Source organism: Macaca thibetana, chromosome 5, assembly GCF_024542745.1.
Source record: "Macaca thibetana thibetana isolate TM-01 chromosome 5, ASM2454274v1, whole genome shotgun sequence".
Taxonomy (NCBI): Eukaryota; Metazoa; Chordata; class Mammalia; order Primates; family Cercopithecidae; genus Macaca; species Macaca thibetana.
The window spans coordinates 20,433,432-20,454,749 of NC_065582.1; the positions used below are offsets into that span (position 1 = coordinate 20,433,432).

Genomic DNA, 21,318 nt, shown 5'->3' on the forward strand with positions numbered 1-21,318 from the left:
CAAAGAAACAGAACCAGGCCGGGCATGGTGGCTCAGGCCTGTAATCCTAGCACTCTGGGAGGCCAAGGCAGGTAGATCACTTGAGGTCAGGAGTTTGAGACCAACCTGACCAACATGGTGAAACCCCCTGTCTCCTAAAAATACAAAAACTAACCAAGTGTGGCACATCTGTAATCCCAGCTACTTGGGAGACTGAGGCAGGAGAATCACTTGAACCCAGGAGGCAGAGGTTGCAGTGAGCCGACATCGTGCCATTGCACTCCAGCCTGGGCAACAAGAGCAAAATTCTGTCTCAAAAAAAAAAGGGGGTGGCTGGCAAGATGGCTGAATATAACAGCTCCCGTCTGTAGCTCCTAGCAAGATTGACACAGAAGGTGGGTGATTCCTGCATTTCTAACTGGGGTGCGCTGTTCGTCTCATTGGGACTGGTTGGGCAGTGGGCGCAGCCCAAGGGGGGCAAGCTGAAGCAGGGTGGGGTGTCACCTCATCCAGGAAGTGCAGGGGATCAGAGAAGTCCCTTTCCTAGCCAAGGGAAGCGATTAGGGACTGTACCATGAACTCCGGCCCAGATACTGTGCTTTTCCCACAGTCTTCACAACTTGCAGACCAGGAGATTCCCTCCGGTGCCTATGCCACTGGGGCCCTGGGTTTCCAGCATGAAACTGGGCTGCCATTTGGGCAGACACCGAGGTAGCCACAGGAGTTTTTTTTCATACCTCAGTGGCACCTGGAACACCAGTGAGACAGAACTGTTCACTCCCCTAGAAAGGGGACTGAAGCCAGGGAGCCAAGTGGTCTGGCACAGTGGGTTCCACCCCCACGGAGCCCAGCAAGCTCAGATCCACTGGCTTGAAATTCTGGCTGCCAGTACAGCAGTCTGAGCTCAACCTAGGACGCTGGAGCTTGGTGCGGGGAGGGGCGTCCGCCTTTGCTGAGGCTTGAGTAGGCGGTTTTACCCTCACAGTGTAAACAAAGCCACTGGGAAGTTCGAACTGGGAGGAGCCCACTGCAGCTCACCAAGGCTGCTGTGGCCAGACTACCTCTCTAGACTCCCTCCTCTCTGGGCAGGGCATCTTTGAAAAAAAGGCAGTAGCCCCAGCCAGGGACTTATAGATAAAACCCCCACCTCCCTGGGACAGAGCTCCTGGGGGAAGGGGCTGTTGTGGGCACAGCTTCAGCAGACTTAAACATCCCTGCCTGGCAGCTCTGAAGAGAGCAGCAGATCTCCCAGCACAGTGTTCAAGCTCTAATAAGGGACAGTTGGCCTCCTCAAGTGGGTCCCTGACCCCCGTGTATCCTGACTGGGAGACACCTCATACAGGAGAGTTCTGGCTGGCATCTGGCAGTTGCCCTTCTGGGACAAAGCTTCCAGAGGAAGGAACAGGTAGCAATCTTTGCTGTTCTTCAGCCTCTGCAGGTGATACCCAGGTAAACAAGGTCTGGAGTGGACCTCCAGCAAATTCCAGCAGACCTGGGCCCTGACTGTTAGAAGGAAAACTAACAGAAAGGAATAGTATCAAAAAGGACATCCACTCAGAGACCCCATCCGAAGGTCACCGACTTCAGAGACTAAAGGTGGATAAATCCACAAAGATAGGGAAAAACCTGCACAAAAAGGCTGAAAATTCCAAAAAACGGAACGCCTCTTCTCCTCCAAAGGATCACAACTCCCTGCCAGCAGGGGAACAAAACTGGACAGAGAATGAGTTTGATGAATTGACAGAAGTAGGTTTCAGAAGGTGGGTAATAACAAACTCCTTCAAGCTAAAGGAGCATGTTCTAACCCAGTGGAAGGAAGCTAAGAACCTTGAAGAAAGGTTAGACAAATTGCTAACTAGAATAACCAGTTTAGAGAAGAACATAAATGACCTGATGAAGCTGAAAAACAGCATGAGAACTTCATGAAGCATACACAAGCATCTGTCGACGAATTAAGCAGAAGAAAGGATATCAGAGATTGAAGATCAACTCAATGAAATAAAGTGAGAAGACAAGATTAGAGAAAAAAGAGTGAAAAGATATGAACAAAGCCTCCGAGAAACGTGGGGCTATGTGAAAAGATCAAATCTCCATTTAATTGGTGTACCTGAAAGTGACGGGGAGAATGAAACCAACTTGGAAAACACTCTCCATTATATGCTCCAGGAGAACTTCCCCAACCTAGCAAGACAGGCCAACATTCAAATTCAGGAAATAGAGAGAACACCACAAAGATACTCCTTGAGAAGAGCAACCCCAAGACACATAATCGTCAGATGCACCAAAGTTGAAATGAAGGAAAAAATGTTAAAAGCAGCCAGAGAGAAACCTCAGATTACCGATAAAGGGAAGCCCATCAGACTAACAGTGGATCTGTCTGCAGAAACCTTACAAGCCAGAAGATAGTGGGGGCCAGTATTCAACATTCTTAAAGAAAAGAATTTTCAACCCAGAATTTCATGTCCAGCCAAACTAAACTTCATAAGCAAAAGAGAAATAAAAAATTCTTAGAAAATGCTGAGAGAGGCCGGGCGCGGTGGCTCAAGCCTGTAATCCCAGCACTTTGGGAGGCCGAGACGGGCGGATCACAAGGTCAGGAGATCGAGACCATCCTGGCTGACACAGTGAAACCCCGTCTCTACTTTAAAAATACAAAAAACTAGCCGGGCGAGGTGGCGGGCGCCTGTAGTCCCAGCTACTCGGGAGGCTGAGGCAGGAGAATGGCGGGAACCCGGGAGGCGGAGCTTGCAGTGAGCTGAGATCCGGCCACTGCACTCCAGCCTGGGCGGCAGAGCGAGACTCCGTCTCAAAAAAAAAAAAAAAGAAAGAAAATGCTGAGAGATCTTGTCACCACCAGGCCTGCCTTACAAGAGCTTGTGAAGGAAGCACTAAACATGGAAAGGAATGGCCAATAGTAGCCATGGCAAAAGCATGTCAGAGTGTAAAGACCATCAACACTATGAAGAAACTGCATCAACTAATGGGCAAAATAACCAGCTAGCATCATAATGGCATGATCGAATTTACACATAACAATATTAACCTTAAATGTAAATGGGCTAAATACCCCAGTTAAAAGACACAGACTGGCAAATTGGATAGAGTCAAGACCCGTGAGTGTGCTGTATTCCCATCTCACATGCAAAGACACACATAGGCTCAAAATAAAGGGATATAGGAGTATTTACCAAGCAAATGGAAAGCAAAAAAAAAAAAAAAAAAAAAAAGGCAGGGGTTGCAATCCTAGTGTCTGATAAAACAGACTTTAAAGCAACAAAGATCAAAAGAGACAAGGGCTTTACATAATGGTAAAGGGATCAATGCAACAAGAAGAGCTAACTATCCTAAATATTTGTGTACCCAATACAGGAGCACCCAGATTCATAAAGCAAGTTCTTAGTGACCTACAAAGAGACATAGACTCCCACACAATAATAGTGGGAGACTTTAACACCCCACTATCAATATTAGATCAATGAGACAGAAAATTAACAAGGATATCCAGGACTTGAACTCAGCTCTGCACCAAGCAGACCTAATAGACATCTATAGAACTCTGCACCCCAAATCAACAGACTATACATTCTTCTCAGCACCACATAGCACTTATTCTAAAATTGACCTCATAATTGGAAGTAAAACACTCCTCCACAAATACAAAAGAACGGAAATCATAACAGAGTCTCTCAGACCACAGTGCAATCAAATTAGAACTCAGGATTAAGAAACTCACTCAGAATAGCACAACTACATGGAAACTGAACAACCTGATCCTGAATGACTACTGGGTAAATAACGAAATGAAGGTGGAAATAAAGATACTCTTTGAAACCAATGAGAACAAAGACACAACGTACCAGAATCTCTGGGACACATTTAAAGCAGTGTGTAGAGGGAAATTTATAGCACTAAATGCCCACAGGAGAAAGTGGGAAAGATCTAAAATCAACACTCTACACAATTAGAAGAGCTAGAGAAGCAAGAACAAACAAATTCAAAAGCTAGCAGAATATAAGAAGTAACTAAGATCAGAGCAGAACTGGAGGAGATAGAGACACGAAAAACCTTTCAAAAAATCAGTGAATCCGGGAGCTGGTTTTTCGAAAAGATCAACAAAACAGACCTCTAGCCAGACCAATAAGAAGAGAGAGAAGAATCAAATAGATGCAATAAAAAATGATAAAGGGGATATCACCACTGATCCCATAGAAACACAGACTACCATCAGAGAATACTATAAACACCTCTACACAAATAAACTAGAAAATCTAGAAGAAATGGACAAATTCCTGGACATATACACTGTCCCAAGGCTAAACCAGGAAGAAGTTGAATCCCTGAATAGACCAATAACAAGTTCTGAAATTAATAGTCTGCCAACCAAAAAAGAAGTACATGACCAGATGGATTCACAGCCGAATTCTACCAGAGGTACAAAGAGGAGCTGGTACCATTCCTTCTGAAACTATTCCAAACAATAGAAAAAGAGGGAATCCTCCCTAACTCATTTTATGAAGCCAGCATCATCCTGATACCAAAACCTGATAGAGACACAACAAAAAAAATTTCGGGCTAATGTCCCTAATGAACATCAATGCAAAAATCCTCAATAAAATACTGGCAAACCGAATTCAGCAGCACATCCGAAAGCTTGTGCACCATGATCAAGTCAGCTTCATCCCTGAGAGGCAAGCCTGGTTCAACATAACACAAATCAGTAAGCGTGATCTGTCACATAAACAGAACCAATGACAAAAACCATGTGATTATCTCAATAGGTAATAGGTCTTTGACAAAATTTAACAGCCCTTCTTGCTAAAAATTACCAATAAACTAGGCATTGATGGAACATACCTCAAAATAATAAGAGCTATTTATGACAAACCCACAGCCAATATCATACTGAATGGGCAAAAACTGGAAGCATTCCCTCTGAAAACCAGCACAAGACAAGGATACCCTCTCTCGCCACTCCTATTCAACATATTATTGGAAGTTCTGGCCAGGGCAATCAGGGAAGAGATAGAAATAAAGGGTATTCCAATAGGAAAAGAGGAAGTCAAATTGTCTCTGTTTGTAGATAACGTGATTGTATATTTAGAAAACCCCATCATCTCAGCCCAAAATCTCATTAAGCTGATAAGCAACTTCAGCAAAGTCTCAGGATACAAAATCAATGTGCAAAAATCACAAGCATCCCTATACACCAATAACAAACAAACAGAAAAATCATGAGTGAACTCCCATTCACAATTGCTACAAAGAGAATAAAATACCTAGGAATACAACTTACAAGGGATGTGGTGGACCTCTTCAAGGAGACCTACAAACTACTGCTCAAGGAAATAAGAGAGAACACAAACAAGTGGGAAAACATTCCATGCTCATGGATAGGAAGAATCAATATCATGAAAATGACCATACTGCCTAAGGTAATTTATGGATTCATTGCCATCCCCATCAAGCTACCATTTGACTTTCTTCACAGAATTAGAAAAAACTACTTTAAATTTCCTATGGAAACAAAAAAGAGCCCTCATTGCCAAGACAATCCTAAGCAAAAAACAAAAAACAAAACTGGAGGCATCGGGCTACCTGACTTCAAACTATACACAAGGCTACAGTGACCAAAACAGCCTGGTACTGGTACCAAAACAGATATATAGACCAATGGAACAGAAGAGAGGCCTTAGAAATAATGCCACACATCTACAATCATCTGCTCTTTGACAAACCTGACAAAGACAAGCAATGGGGAAAGGATTCCCTATTTAATAGTGTTGGGAAAACTGGCTAGCCGTATGCAGAAAGCTGAGACTGGATTCCCTCTTTACACCTTATACAAAAATTAACTCAAGATGGATTAAAGACTTAAACATAAGACCTAAAACCCTAAAAACCCTAGAAGATAACCTAGGCAATACCATTCAGGACATAGGGTGGTCAAAGACTTTATGACTAAAACACCAAAAGCAATGGCAACAAAAGCCAAGATAGACACATGGGATCTAATTAAACGAAAGAGCTTCTACACAGCAAAAGAAACTATCATCGGAGTGAACAGGCAACATACATAATGGTAGAAAATTTTTGCAACCTATTTATCTGACAAAGGGCTAATATCCAGAATCTGCAAAAAACTTAAATTTACAAGTAAAAAGCAACCCCATCAAAAAGTGGGCAAAGGGTGTGAACAGACACTTCTCAAAAGATATTTATGCAGTCAACAAACATATGAAAAAAAGCTCATCATCACTTGTCATTAAAGAAATGCAAATCAAAACCACAATGAGATACCATCTCATTCCAGTTAAAAAGTTAGGAAAGAACAGATGCTGGAGAGAATGTAGAGAAATAGGAATGCTTTTACACTGTTGGTGGAAGTGTAAATTAGTTCATCCATTGTAGAAGACAGTGTGGTGATGCCTCAAGGATCTATAACTAGAAATACCATTTGACCCAGCAATCCCATTACTGAGTATATACCCAAAGGATTATAAATCATTCTGCTATAAAGACACATGCACACACATGTTTATTGTGTCACTGTTCACAATAGCAAAGACTTGGAACCAGCCCAAATGGCCATCAAGATAGACTTGTTTAAAAAAAAAAAAAAAAAGTGGCACGTATACACCACGGAATACTATGCAACGATAAAAAAGAATGAGTTCATATCCTTTTCAGGGACATGGTAACTATCATTCTCAGCAAACTAACACAAGAACAGAAAACCAGACACCACCACATGTTCTCACTCATAAGTGGGAGATGAACAATGAGAACACATGGACACAGGGAGGGGAACATCACACACTGGGGCCTGTCAGGGGGTCGGGGCCTAGGGGATGGGTAGCATTAGGAGAAATACCTAATGTAGATGATGGGTTGGTGGGTGCAGCAAACCACCATGGTGTGTGTATACCTATGTAACAAACCTGCATGTTTTGCACATGTACCCCAGAACTTAAAGTATAATAAAACAAAAAGAATCTGGGAATTAGCCATCATTAAAGAAATCATGGTTAAAGGAGCAAACTTGGAAGAATTGACTGACTTGTCATGTAAAAGAGGAATTAGACACAGTGGAAATATAAAGACACATTTCAGTCAGATATGAGGACTGTTCAAAGGTTGGATGACTGTAGGATTTAATGGATATCTTCAAACTGTAAGTATTAACCAGAGGTTTAAATGACTGTGCCTCATAGGGTATTTAGATGGGAATATGGGAATACTTTATTCAGTGAAAACTTGGACTAGTTAATACCAAAAGTCCCTTCCAATCTGAATGATTCTTTTGTGAATCATTGTTTAGTGGTCACTGGCACTATAGAACATTTTCTCTGCACACTGTCAGAATTTCTGGTTATTATAATTTGTATGTCATTTTCATTCTTGATTCTTTCCTTTCTTTGATTCAAACTGAATCAACAAACTGAAATCTGACCTAAGACTCTTTCAGGTTCTCTTTTCTTCATAATCACCCATATTTGCCTGTTTCTTCTTTATGGTATTATTTATTTTTCCTCTTCCTTTCTTATCAGTAACTCTGACCAATCTGACTTTGCTTATATCCAATTTCTTAATAACATACCTCTTCTATTAGGCTTTTCAATATTAGAAGCTCAAGCCATGTATGGTTCAAATGACTGAAGCTACTTTTTAATAAATTACAGAGTGCCACCTAACATTTGTGTTTCTCTGGAGCTTTTACTTTTCCCAAGTCCTCTTGTCTGTATTGCTTCATTTAATTTGCATAAAACTAACAACAATTTTATTCCATTACATAGACGTTATGCCCCTTAAGAGGAAGTTAAATGAATAAACCCTTCTACATCATTTTTTCATCTTAGTAATCCTATACAACCCCATCTCTTCTTCCCAATACCATATTACTCATTTTTATTTCTCAGATTATCTGTTACCTAGAGTGCTACTTATTTTTATGTTATCTTCAACTTTATCTTTGAGAAGTTTTAAATTTTCTTTATCGGTAGAATTTGAACCATGGATGTGAGGCATGCAGTTCCTAGCCAAATCTTGTTGATTATTCATGCATTTACAATAAGAAAAGAAAAGAAGAGAAAAAAGAACTTGCTCCCTTTTCCTCCCCTTCTCTTGTCAGGGTTAAAAAAAAAAAGGGAAAGTTTGTCTTGGGATAATTATTTCTTGATAAAAGAACACTATACTTCTGTTATCTCATTGTTTGATGCCCCTTATCCTCTTACATTATTCTTTTTAGTCCATTTTAATGTCTTTGTGTTTTACTGTCAAATTCCTAATTTGTTACTGTATTTTCATTTATATTATCATCCTCTTATTCCTTAATCCAGGTCAGTGTTTTACTGATTTTAAGTGGTGTAATTCTGGAACTCAAAAGTAGTCGTCTAATTTTTGTAAAACAGAGCATGCTCACATGAATTCTTAATAGTGTTTAATGAAGAAAATTACTATCAAGAAGTAAACTGACTGTTTTCTCTTAATCCTCATGATCCCAGCACAAACATAGTTTATGCCCATAGTTTAGTACAGTTGTATTACTTTAGAGAGGACTAAGCATATGAGTTGTGAGCTATTTTTGCTGTATATGTAGTAGTAAACAGTAATACATATGAAAAATAAGAACACAGATTTTATAGGTTTTTAAACAGTGTAAGGAGTCATAAAATTGATTAATTTTGTCCTTTAATCTATGAATATGTATTATGCTGATTTTCATATGTTGAACCAACCTTGCCTCCCCGGAACTGTTTTATTCATCTTTATATCTTTTGACAGATATAATGTGACAAATAGTTTGACACTCAATATTTGTTTAATAAATGAAAGGAAAAAATAATTATTGTTAAACAAAATCACTACATTTATTAAGTTTGTGTTTGAAAGCAGCCAGTAATGTAAACCTGCTTATTTAAGCCAGCGTAGGAAGCAAGTGTTCAATGAAGCAAAATTTATAAATCATATGAACACATAGAGCAAGTAGTGTTATATATGCATAAATGGTGTGAAAATCTAAAAATCAAAGCTGTTATACGTATGACCAGGTTCTCAGTAAATAATTCTGTGCAACCACTGTTTAACCTATGCCAATTGTAAGTTCAGGCAAACAGTCACTGGACACAGAAAGCATCTTAAGATGGGAAGTCAAACATGCTTTACTTCCGTAAAAGTTAGAGAAGAAAGTTGATACAGTCAGGATGCACAGCAGAGAGATCAACTGTCTTGTTTACTTGCAGATGGTGGTGTATCAGTCCCCCCAAAAGAGCCTTATCTGTAACCATAGAGTTTCAGATGACATATTTGAGCATCATACCTGAAGGCTTATCTGCCTTCCTCAGGCCTAGCCTTACATAGATGGGCTATAGCAAAACAGAATACAGCCTTGCCTTGATATATGCAGGAAATAAGTTGCATTCCAACCAGATATACCTTATTAATCTTATGTCAGAGCATTACACCTGAAGGTTTATCTGCCTCCTCAGGCCCAGCCTTACATAGATGGGGACGTGGCAGAACATGGTAGAGTCCTACTTTGATATATACAGTAAATAAGTTGCATTCTGACCAGATATACCTTATTAATCTCATATCAGAGCATCACGTTTGAAGATTCATCTGCCTTGCTCAGGCTGAGCGTTATATAAATGGGGCTATAGCAAAGCAGGATATAGCCTTACATTGATATATGCAGGAGATAAATTGCATTCAGAACAGATAAGTGTTATTAATCTCAGAATTTTCCAGTGGCTGATGGGACTGCTAGGGGACAGCACAGGTGCACTACAGAGGCATGAACAAATTTCTCATTCATTGTGTTCAACCTACTCAAGCTAACATGGCATTGGTGAAGTGGATTTCTGGATTTAGTGATGTGAAACTAGATTAAGATTTAGCTACCCAAACACATCTGAGAGCAATAGTAACTGGCCTTTAAACTAGCTATAGAGATTATATAATTCTAGAAAATTCCCATGATGGAAATTTCATAAGAATCTTTTTTAAGTACTACATGAGATAAATGAACCTTAGATCACTGTCATTCATAGTTATATGATGGAATAGATTTTTAGGTTTTACAGCTTAGTTTCATATTTCAAATATTTTTGTTTCAGTTAGTAATCATTGCCAAAGAATGTAAAAGAAGCAGTTATTTGGTATATGAAAATCAGAAATGCTCAAATTTTACTACGAGACTGAGATTTATTTCATGTAATTTTCAGGACATAATTTAGTTATGGACCCAAAGAAAGCCCATATAGGAAGTTTCTGTGCCTTACTAGTCAAAATACAAGTAGAAACACAGCCAACAACTTGCTCATCTTTCTTCCTTACCTCCAAAATTAACTGCAATTGATGCCATGCTATGAGTTCTCTGATAACTGGGGCTGGGTTTTATTTATCTTTGTATCTTCCATACTTAGCATAGTAACTAACACAATGTTTAGTAGATGCTTAATCAGTGTTTGTTATTGATACTTTTTATTTATAGTCTAAGATCAGCATGTTTACATTCTTTCATAATTGTCAGAGAAAGACACAAAAGTAAAATTGGAAAAGGTTAAAACAAATAATTCTGTTTTTAATCTTTTCCCTAGTCTATCCATTTTACTTTTTATAGTTGTGATATTTAGGGAATTCAAACATAGCTTTTTACTTTTTTTTTGAAAATTCACACTTAAGTAAAGCTTTAGTTCTTTTTAATTTTTTAAATTGCTGCTGTACTGCTTTTATTTGACTTCGCTACTAAGATTCTTATTGGATACAGAGTTCTGAAATAAACTTGGCAACTTCTCAGATTCTTCCATAATTAAGTGTATCTAAAATAATTGTATATGTTTAAGTAAGTAGAATAGATCAAATAAATATAAAAGAAACCATCTTGTGAAGACTTAGAGTAGAATTATAGATTTTACTTGCATTTAAAATAATAAAGAATGTGATTTAAGTAGTAGATGTCAATATATATATAGTGATTTCTTCATTACAGAGAAAGTGTTTCATCAGCCTTCATATTCTGAATTAAAAAAAAAATTCAGATAAATGTAATTTTTAACTTTTTAGAATATTTTATGTTCAAGATGGCTGACTTTGTGATTTGTTCAAATTAGGCAAAAAGGGCAGCTAGCTGTAGAAAGAGCTAAACAAGTAGAAGAGTTCCTGCAGCGAAAACGGGAAGCTATGCAGAATAAAGCTCGAGCCGAAGGACATATGGTATGAATTTTGTTTGTTTGTTTCTGAGATTTTGAATGTATTAGTATTCCAAGTGAAGGTCTGGAATAAGGTAAGTGTAAGTAAAAACAATGACAATCTAACAATCTAGGCATAATAAGAGGCAGTAAAGATACTCAGAAGTCATTTGCAGAGTATCAAATTGGGATATCTTAACTCATTTACCTTCTCTTCTGCTATCTCTTATACCAGGGGTGGAATTCTGTTGTTGCTTTGGTTAATTGGGAGTAAGTTCATACCTGTATCCTTCCTTTAAAAGAGTATAAATGGGTATAGCAACCCAGATATTTATATTAAAGAAATAAGTTCTTAGATTGCTGCATGTTTTTTTTCCCCCAATATGCTTTTGGTTTTACATACTTTTAAGTGGCAAAGAATTTTAGAAGAAAAATGGGAAACAAGTATTTGGGTAAGTATATATGTAAACTATGCATTTGCTCAAAAGCAATTTAGAAGTAGAATTATAGTAAAGTCTCCAGTTATCCCATTTAACTAAATTGAGTCATGTATACAAGAAAATATTACGTTTTTAGAAAATCATTTCAATCATTAAAACTCTTTTTTTCTCTTTGGTATTTAACAGGATTTGAGATAGTTAAAACTCTTGATAGTTTGATTTGTAGAGGTGCACAAATGCCTTTTGACATTTTGTCTACAGAACAACTGATGATTATGTCTGTCAGCTCAGCAACCCATGAAGCATCACATTTATATAGGAAATAGGTTAATTAGATGGTAATATATTTTAATAAGACATTACATATCTGTTGTAAGTTCATAAGTGGTATCTTTGTGAGTTAATGTAGTTCAATATAGTATGTCTTTTCTTTGAAACAATGTCATAGAAACATAGTTAAATTTGTAAATAGTTACCCTTTATATTGTTAACATAGATACTTCAATTTGTTTTTCTATATCCGAAATTAATCTGTATTTGTATCTTTCCGTTAGACAGTAAATGAGAACCTCCAGCCTTTTCCTTTGCTCATATCTCCCATGTTAATAGCAGCTGGAATTTTGGTTACACATTTTTTACTTAAAATATTTTTAAAAGAATTGGTAGGCTTACTGGAATTTACTAATTTCTTTTCTCAACATCATTCGTTATATCTTACTATTCCCCCCTCAGTTTATTTTTTTTCATGCTGGATAATCTGGTAATTTTTTTTGGAGAGGAACTTTCCAAGATTTGTTGGAAAATGCTCTAATTTTGTCCTCATGCTTGAATGATCATTTGTAATGGTGGTCTGCTGGTGAATTTGATTAGCATTTGTTTGTCTGAAAAAATATTTTGCTTTTGTTTTTAACAAATATTTTGGCTGGATATTGTATTATAGGCTGAAACTTTACCTCTGGCTTGCCCTATTTCTGACAAGAACTATGCATTCATTCTTATATTTTTCCTCGGTATGTAATGTATCTTTTTTCTCTACTTTAAAATTTTTCTCTTTATCACTAGAATCAATTTGATTATGATGTGGTGTGTGTGTGTGTGTGTGTTTTTTTTTTTTGAGACAGAGTCTTACTCTGTCACCCAGGCTGGAGTGCAGTGGCGGGAGCTTGGGTCAGTGCAACGTCCGCCTCCCTGCCTCAAGCGAGTCTCATGCCTCAGCCTCCCAAGTAGCTGAGATCACAGGTGTGTACCACCACACCCATCTAAGTTTTGTATTTTTTTAGTAAAGATGGGGTTTCACTGTGTTGGCCAGGCTGGTCTTGAACTCCAGACCTCAGGTGATCCATCTGCCTTGGCCTCCAAAAGTGCTATGATTACAAACATGAGCCACTGCACCCTGCTTGTGTAGTTATCTTCATGTTTATTTTGTATAGGGGTTCATTGAGCTTCTCAGATCTGTGGGTTTATGATTTTCATCAAATCTGGAAATTTTTCATCGATTATTTCTTTCTTTCTTTTTTTTTTTTTTTTTGACACAGAGTTTCTCTCTTGTTGCCCAGACTGGAATGCAGTGGCGCAATCTCGGCTCACTGCAACCTCCGACTCCCAGGTTCAAGTGATTCTCCTGCCTCAGCCCTCTGAGTAGCAGGGATTCCAGGCATCCATCACCATGCCGGGCTAATATTTTGTCTTTTTAGTAGAGACGGGGCCAGGCTGGTCTCAAACTCCTGACCTCTCAGATGATCCACCTGCCTCAGCCTCCCAAAGTGCTGGGATTACAGGCATGAGCCACCACGTCCAGCCCATTATTTACTCAAAAAATGTTTTTCTGTTTGCCTCTCTGCCTCTTCTAGGTCTCTGGTACACATATATTAGACCACTTTGTACACTACCAACCATTCACTGATGATGCTCTTTATTTTGTTCAGTCTTTTTTTTTCTCTGTGTGTTTCATTTTGGATTGTTCTATTGCTGTGTCTTCAAGTGCATTAATCTTTTTTTCTGCTATGTCTGTTAATTCTATGCAGACATTATATGTTTTCCATCTCAGAAATTGTTTTTTGTTTGTTTATTTTTCGAGACAGAGTTTTCACTCTTGTTGCCCAGGCTGAAGTGTAGAAACATGATCTCGGCTCACTGCAACCTCTGCTTCCTGGGTTCGGAGATTTTTCTGCCTCAGCCTCCCAGGTAGCTGGGATTACAGGCACGTGCCACCACACCCAGCTAATTTTTTTGTATTTTTTAGTAGAGATGGGGTTTCACCATGTTGGCCAGGCTGGTCTCAAACTCCTGACCTCATGTGATCTGCCAACCTTGGCCTCCCAAATTCCTGAGATTATAGCCGTGAACCACCATGCCCGGCCAGAGATTGAATTTTTTATGTTAAAGTTGATTTGGATTGTTTTTATACCTTCCATGTCCCCCACTTTTTTTCATATTCTTAAACATATGGAATATAATTATAATAGCAGTTTTCATGTCCTTATCTATTAATTCTACCATCTGTGTCATTTCTGAGTCTCTGTTGATTGATTTTTTTCCCTCATTAGGGTCATCTTTTTTTCTTTACATGTCTGGTAATTTGTAGTTGGATACCAGGCATTGTGTATTTTATAAATATTTGTGGACTTTTTTTTCTGGGATTGCAGTTAAGTTACTTGGAAATAGTTTGAGTCTTTCAAGGTTTGCTTGTAAACTTTGGCTGTAAGCTTTGCTAGGCCGGTACAGAACAGTCTTTAGTCTAGTGTTAATTTGGCCTCACTGCTATAGCAGTACTCTTTTGAATACCCAATGCTTCATTAGTTTGGAGGTCTTTTCAGTTTGGCTCTTGGAAACATGAGACATTTGCAGCCCTGATTGAACCTCAGGTATTATTGACAATATGTTCTTTGTCATTCAGCAGGAAGCTCTAGGGACCCTCTTTAAATCTTGAGCACCCTTCCACCATGCAGCTCGTTCTTCTTTGCAACTCTGTTCTGCAAATTCTAGTGTTCTTCAATTTTCCAAGGTCTGAATGTTGTTTCCTTAACTCAGGGGACTGCCAAACTCTGTTTGGTTACCTTCTGTCTGTGTTGCAGCCAGGAAACCCTTGCCAGTGAGTAAGGTGGGCAGCTGTTGGATTTACCACCTTTGTTTTCCTTCTCTCAAGGATCACTTTCCTGTGCTGTCTGTTGTCCAGTGTTTGAAAACCATTTCATATGTTTTGTTCGGACTTTTAGTTGTTTAAGATGGGAGGGTAGATCTGTTACTTCATCATGGCTGCAAGTGAGCCTCGAATAATAATTTGGCTGGATAAGGAAATATAAATTTGAAGTTTATTTTCCATAGAACTTTAAAGATTCTGCTTTATTATCTTTCTACTTACATTGTTGCTAATGAGACATGTGATGTTCTGGATCTTGTTCTTTTATAAGGAATTCCTTCCTTTCTCATAACTCTTAGGACTGTTTTTCTATCCTTGATGTTCTGAACTTTACTTGAATATTTCTCAGTTGTTTTTTGTTTTGTTTTTTTGTCTTCCTGGCTTAAGTTTCCACTGAATGCTTTCAATGTGAGTACTTATCTTCAATTCTAGGGACATTTGAAATTATAAATTCTTCAAATATTGCTTCTACATTTTCTTCTCAAGAGAACTCCTATTAGACTGATACATTGGAACCTCTGCATGTAATGTACTTTTTAAAATCTTTTTCTCTCTTTTTACTGTGTTTTGGAAGGATTTCTAGGCCTGATAGTCCAGCTCACTGGAATATATTCTTTAGTTTTGTCTACTCTGCCGTTCAGCTCATCTAATGAGTTTCCTTTTATTTCAAAAAATTACATTTTCATGTCTATGAATTCTAATTAGTTTTCCCATAAAACTCTTTTCTTATGTTTTCATTTCCCTGGTAGTATTATAATTGTTGTAAAGTCTTGTTCTTAGTGTGCTGTTGACTACGTTACTTTGGTTTTTTCCATTTTGAAGTTTGTTAGATATTTCGTAGTGTTGGTACTCCTCAAATGTTCAGCACCCTTGCTAGTGTGTTCATGATTGGGAGTATGAATTTTACTGTTCATTGCCTTTGTTTGGGTGACTCCCTGGGAAGATGGCAGTGTGCTAGTGCCATGATCTGTTCTCTGCAGTTTTCAGTGAGAGTGAAGGATGAGTGGGACATACTGGTACTCTCTCAGTGCAAGTGCCTTGACGGCTTATTTTCTGGGCTTAAGAGACTCTCATTCTTCCTAGGTATCACCCAGAGCATTGGCCTGTCCTTTCATTCTATGCTCTCTCTTACCACTCCTGTTTCAAAGTAACTGACACTGCTTGCTGGTTTGTGGAGATGCTTAGTGTACTGGAGGTAACCCTTTTACTCTAACTACTGTTGTCTGCTATTAGACCTTCTCATGCTCTTAGCTTCCAATATGTCTTAGACCATGCTTTGTGTTACTCAACCTTCTGTGGTAGTACTCTTTCTGACATGTTTTTGCTTTTGTAAATTCACACTTTAAGCTGGTTTTGTGTACTTTCCTGGTCTCTAGTTTCCTTTTAGTCTTAGGACTACCAGGAGTTTTGCTTATTTTTGAATGCTGATATGTATTCACTTAAAATAATTTTTTATACTAAGATTTTGCAGGAAGGAAAGCAGTAGTATTCACTTTGACCTCTTATAATTGGTATTTTTCATTTTATTGTTGTGTTCTCATTTTTTAAAAACATGTTTTATAGAGCTACAGTACATTTGGGAATGACTTTTATGTGACTTTCTAAGATTCATTCTGTTAAACTATATTGAATTCCTTTATTCCTTACATGACGTAAAACTTTGCCTTAGAAATATGTGGCTAAAAATGAAGAATTTGTATTTTCTAGTATACTTGGGTGCGTACATCATATATTACTTATTTTATTGATTCACTAAATTAAGGCAATTTGTTAAACACTGGGAGTAGTAAGTATATAAAGCTTGCTCAGAAATAGTTTGTTTCTAAAGTAATTTATAATCTAATGTTGGACAAGAATATCTACACTAGTAATAAGGCAGAGATTAGAAGTGACTGCTAAGGTTAACTCTGGGCAGGATAAGAAGCCTCACAGATTTTAAGTTCTAAATCGGAACTTTTTTATGGTAAGGCAGAGGTGCTACTTATAATTGGCCTCTTTGTATTCGTTTTCTATTCTGTTAACAATTTACCATAAACTTAGTGGCTTAAAGCAACACAAATTTATTACTCAGACTTTCTTTGGGTAAGAGTCTGGCATGTGCTAGCTGGGTATTCTTCTCATGGTCTCTTAAGGCTGAAATTAAGGTGTCGGCCAGCTGTATTACCACCTAGAGGCTTAGCTAGAGCAAGATCTTCTTCCCTGTTCCCCTCAGGGTATTGGCAAATCCACTTCCTTGTTGCTGTGGAGCTGAGGCCTCCATTGTCTGGCTAGATTTTGGCCTGGAACCACTCTTAACTCTGAGAGACCACTCTTAGTTACTTGCCAGATGGCCTCCTCAGCAATGGAGAACCTACTGTGCATCAAATCCCTCTCAGGCTTCAAACTCCTGACTGCCCTTTCTACAACCAGCCAGAGAAAACTATGATTTTAAAAGGCTCAGGTGATTAGGTCAGTCCCACCAGATAATCTTTTTATGTTAACATCAGTCATTGCATCTAACACAAAATCTATCATATTCACAGTCCCGGGGATTATGCAGGGTTGACCCAATGGAATACAGAGAGATAACAAAAACCTTGAAAGTTTCCTTAGAATTCTGCCTACTATACTCCCTTTGCTCATAATTTTAAAGCCTACATCTGGAGACAGTAGATTAGACTAAGTAGAGGAGCTACTCTTTTTTTTTTTTTTTTCAATTCCCTTTCCCGTTCCCTTTTTCCTTTCCTTTTTCTTTTCCTTTCCTTTCTTTCGACGGGGACTCACTCACTCCCTGACTGGATTGCAGTGGCACAATCTTGGCTGATTCTTCCACCTCAGCCTCCCAAGTAGCTGGGACTACAGGCACGTGCCACCATGCCCAGCTAATTTTTTTTTTTTTTTTTTTTTTTTTTTTTTTTTTTTTTTTTTTTTTAGTAGAGATGGAGTTTCACCTTGTTGCCCAGGTTGGTCTCAAACTCCTGGACTCAAGCAGTCCACCCTCCTTGGCCTCCGTAAGTGCTGGGATGAGCCACTCAGGTATGAGCCACCATGCCCAGCAAATAGACTTTATTTTTTATAGCAGTTTTAGGTTTGTGGCAAAATTGAGTGGAAAAGTACAAGGATTTTCTATATACCTCATGCCCCCACATATGTGTAGCCTCCCTCGTTATCACCACCCACCAGAGCAGTACATTTGTTACAATTGATGAACCTACATTGACACATCATTATCACTCAAAGTCCATAGTTTACATTAGGGCTCACTCTTGGCGCTAACATTCTATGGATTTAAACAAATATATAATGGTATTTATTTATCACCATTATAATGTCATACACTGTAACATTTCTCTGCCCTAGGAGGAGCTACTTTTAAGTGCTGTCTTTAGCAACATACTTCGTATTAGAATATAGTAACCCAGGTTACCATACAAGAGCCTTTTTTTATAATTGGTTTTATTAACATGTAATTTAAATGCAATAAAATTCTAAGTGTATATCTCAGTAAGTATTGACAAATGTATATAGTTACGTAGCCACCAACATCATCATATGTAAACTGTTCTGTGGCCCCCCAAAAGTTTCCTCATGCCCCTTTGAAGTCAGTCACCCCCTCACCGCCATCAGCTGTAGGCAGCCACTGGTCTACTTCCTGTTACTATAGTTTTGTCCTCTCTAGAATTTAATATAAAATTATGAATCATATAGTATATAATTTTCTTGTGACTGGAGTGTTATCACTAGTTAGTTGTTTTTTATTCCGAAGTCATATTCCTTTGTATGGATGTACCACATTTTGTTCAATTTCTCTGTTGATGAACACTTGTGTTGTTTCCAAAATAGATGCTTTTAAAGCTCATCGAAGTTATGTGATCATTAAATTCACTTGTTTATATACATACCTATATAATTGGCTAGCCTGTCTTCCCTGTGGAGCCCTATTTTCTGAGTTAGCATATCCCGCCTCATTATGTGTAACTGAACTAGTGACTGTTATTACACTTAGTCTTCGGAACACTGCTGGAGAAAATTAAAGCTATGATGATTAATAATGTCTGTTTCTCTGGTTTCAGCCATTTCCTTCTATTCTATGCCATACCATCTCTTACTTTTGAGCCTTATTCCATCGCTTATCTATATAAGAAAGTTTCTCCTCAACTTTGCTTCTTTACCGGTACTCTCCTATAGCATATACACACACATATATATAATATATATGTAATAATATATGTATGTAGTATATATATTTTCAAATTTCTCACATCATTAACTCTGCATACCTCTGTAGTTATCATCCTATCTCTTTCCTCCTCTTCATAGCCAGACTTTTCAAATGAATGAAACACTTGCTGTCTCTCCTTTCTTATCTACTATTTAGTTTTCAATTTATTGTTAATAGTTTATCATTATATCAAAGAAGTCACTACTATCCATCTTGCCAAATATAATAGACTATTTTTAATCCTCATCTTACTCTGCCTCTCTGTGACATTTGATCATGACCTACTACTTCAAAATTTCCTTCTTCCATGATACCATATTCTCTTGATTTACCCTTTATTTCTCTGGTTACAATTTCTTAATGCCTTCTATAGAATTCTTTTCTTCTCAGTCTTTAAATGCCAATATTCTCTGCGGCTCTGTCTTTGCTATTTTCTCACTATATATAATATCCTGGGACGATCTCACTGATAATTCTACTAGATGACTTGAAAATCTGTAACTCAGACTGCTCTCCTAACTTCTGTCCTGTTTATCCAGTTGCCTTCTGGATGTTGTTTCCCAGGTGGTGCATTGGCACCTCATTTTTTGAACATTTCATTTTCAAATGATCATATAGTAATATAGACTTTTTTCCAGGAATTTTAACACGTGTAAATTCATGCAACCAGCACCACAATCAAGTTACAGAACAATTCCATCAGCCCCCTAACTTTTACGCTATCTTTCTGTAGTCACACTCTCTCCTTCTACCCCCAACACCTTGGCAACCATTTTGTCTTTTCCAGAGTGTCTTGTAAATTGTATGTATGTATACATACAGATGTTCCTTGACTTATGATGGGGTTACATTTTGATGAACTATTGTAAATTGAAAATATTTAGTCAAAACTGTATTTATTGCACTTAACCTACGAAACATGGCTTAGCCTGGCCTACTTTAAACGTGCTAAGAACACTTACATTAGCCCACAGTTGGGCAAAATCATTTAACACAAAGCCTATTTTGTAATAAAGTGTTCAATATTTCATATAATTTATTGAATACTGTACTGAAAGTGAAAAGCAGAATGGTTGTATGGGTACTTAAGGTACATTTTCTAGTGAATGCTTTTCACTTTCACACCATTGTAAAGTTGAAAAAGCATAAGTTGAACTATAGTAAGTCGGAACCTGTCTGTACACGTACTGGTATGTTGTAACCTTTTGTGACTGGTTTCTTTCCTGCACCATAATGATATTCATGCAAGTTGTTGCATGTGTAAATAGCTTGTTTAATTTTGCTGCTGAGTAGTACTCCATTGAATGGATGTACAACAGTTTGTTTATCCATTTGCCAGTGGTGAGACATTTGAGATGTTTCCAGTTTTTGGTAATTATGAATAGAGCTGTTTTGATCATTTATTTACAGGTTTTTGTGTGAGGTCTAGTATTTATTTCCATAGGATAAATACCCAGGAGTGGGTTTGCTGGATCATATTGTAAGTGTACATTTAACCTGATTTTTTAAAATCTTTTTTTTCCAAAAGTGTTTGAAACATTTTGCATTCCCATCAGCATTGTACTCGAATTCCAGTTGCTCTGCATCCTCATCAGCATTTTTTGTCAGTGTTATTTTAGCCATCTAAACCATGTGTAGGGATATATCACTGTGGCTGAATTTGGATTTCTCTAAATGTTAATGATGTTGAATATCTTTTCATATTTGCCATCCTTATATCCTTTTAGAGAAAGGTCATTGTCCGTTTTAATTGTATATTTTCTTATTCTTTAGCTTTGAAAGTTCTATTATATTCTCTGAATACAAGTCTTTTATTGGATAAATAATTTGCCAATACTTTCTCCTAGTCTGAAACTTAGCTTTTCATTCCCTTAACAGAATCTGTTGCAGAGGATGAGGTTTTAATTTTGATGAAGTCCAGTTTGTCATTTTTTTTGTTTGGATCATGCTTTTCATGTTATGTCTGAGAACTCAGCTTATCCAACAATCATGAAGATTTTTTATTTTTTCTTCTAAAGTTTTTATGGTTTTCATTTCTACCTTTAGATTTATGATCCAGGAAGAAGACATTTATTATAATGATATACACATAGCATAAAATGTACTCCCTTAATCTTTTTAAAGTATATAGTTCAGTGGCATTAAGTACATTCACAACGTTGTCTTCCTTGATTTCTATTTTGCTCTTTTTTTATTTTTAAATTTTTATGGATACATAATAGTTGCACATATCTGTGGGGTACATGTGATATTTTGATTCAAGCATACGATTTGTGAGGTCTTGTTTTTTGAGGTAGCAACTTAAAACATTGAATTGAGACCTTTCTTCTTTTCTGATAGTGGTATTGCATTTTATAAATTTCCCTCTAA

At 37.6% G+C, this 21,318-nt stretch overlaps 1 protein-coding gene across 10 annotated transcripts in view; it reads left to right on the forward strand.

The window, feature by feature from the left end:
• Positions 1 to 21,318, forward strand: part of NEK1 (NIMA related kinase 1) — a 221,442-nt gene that overhangs the window by 60,034 nt on the left and 140,090 nt on the right. For all 10 annotated transcript variants that reach the window (XM_050791717.1, XM_050791721.1, XM_050791723.1 and 7 more), the window contains one exon: positions 11,091 to 11,193. In XM_050791717.1, coding sequence (XP_050647674.1) covers positions 11,091 to 11,193 — 103 coding nt within the window. The remainder of the gene's footprint in view (positions 1 to 11,090; positions 11,194 to 21,318) is intronic.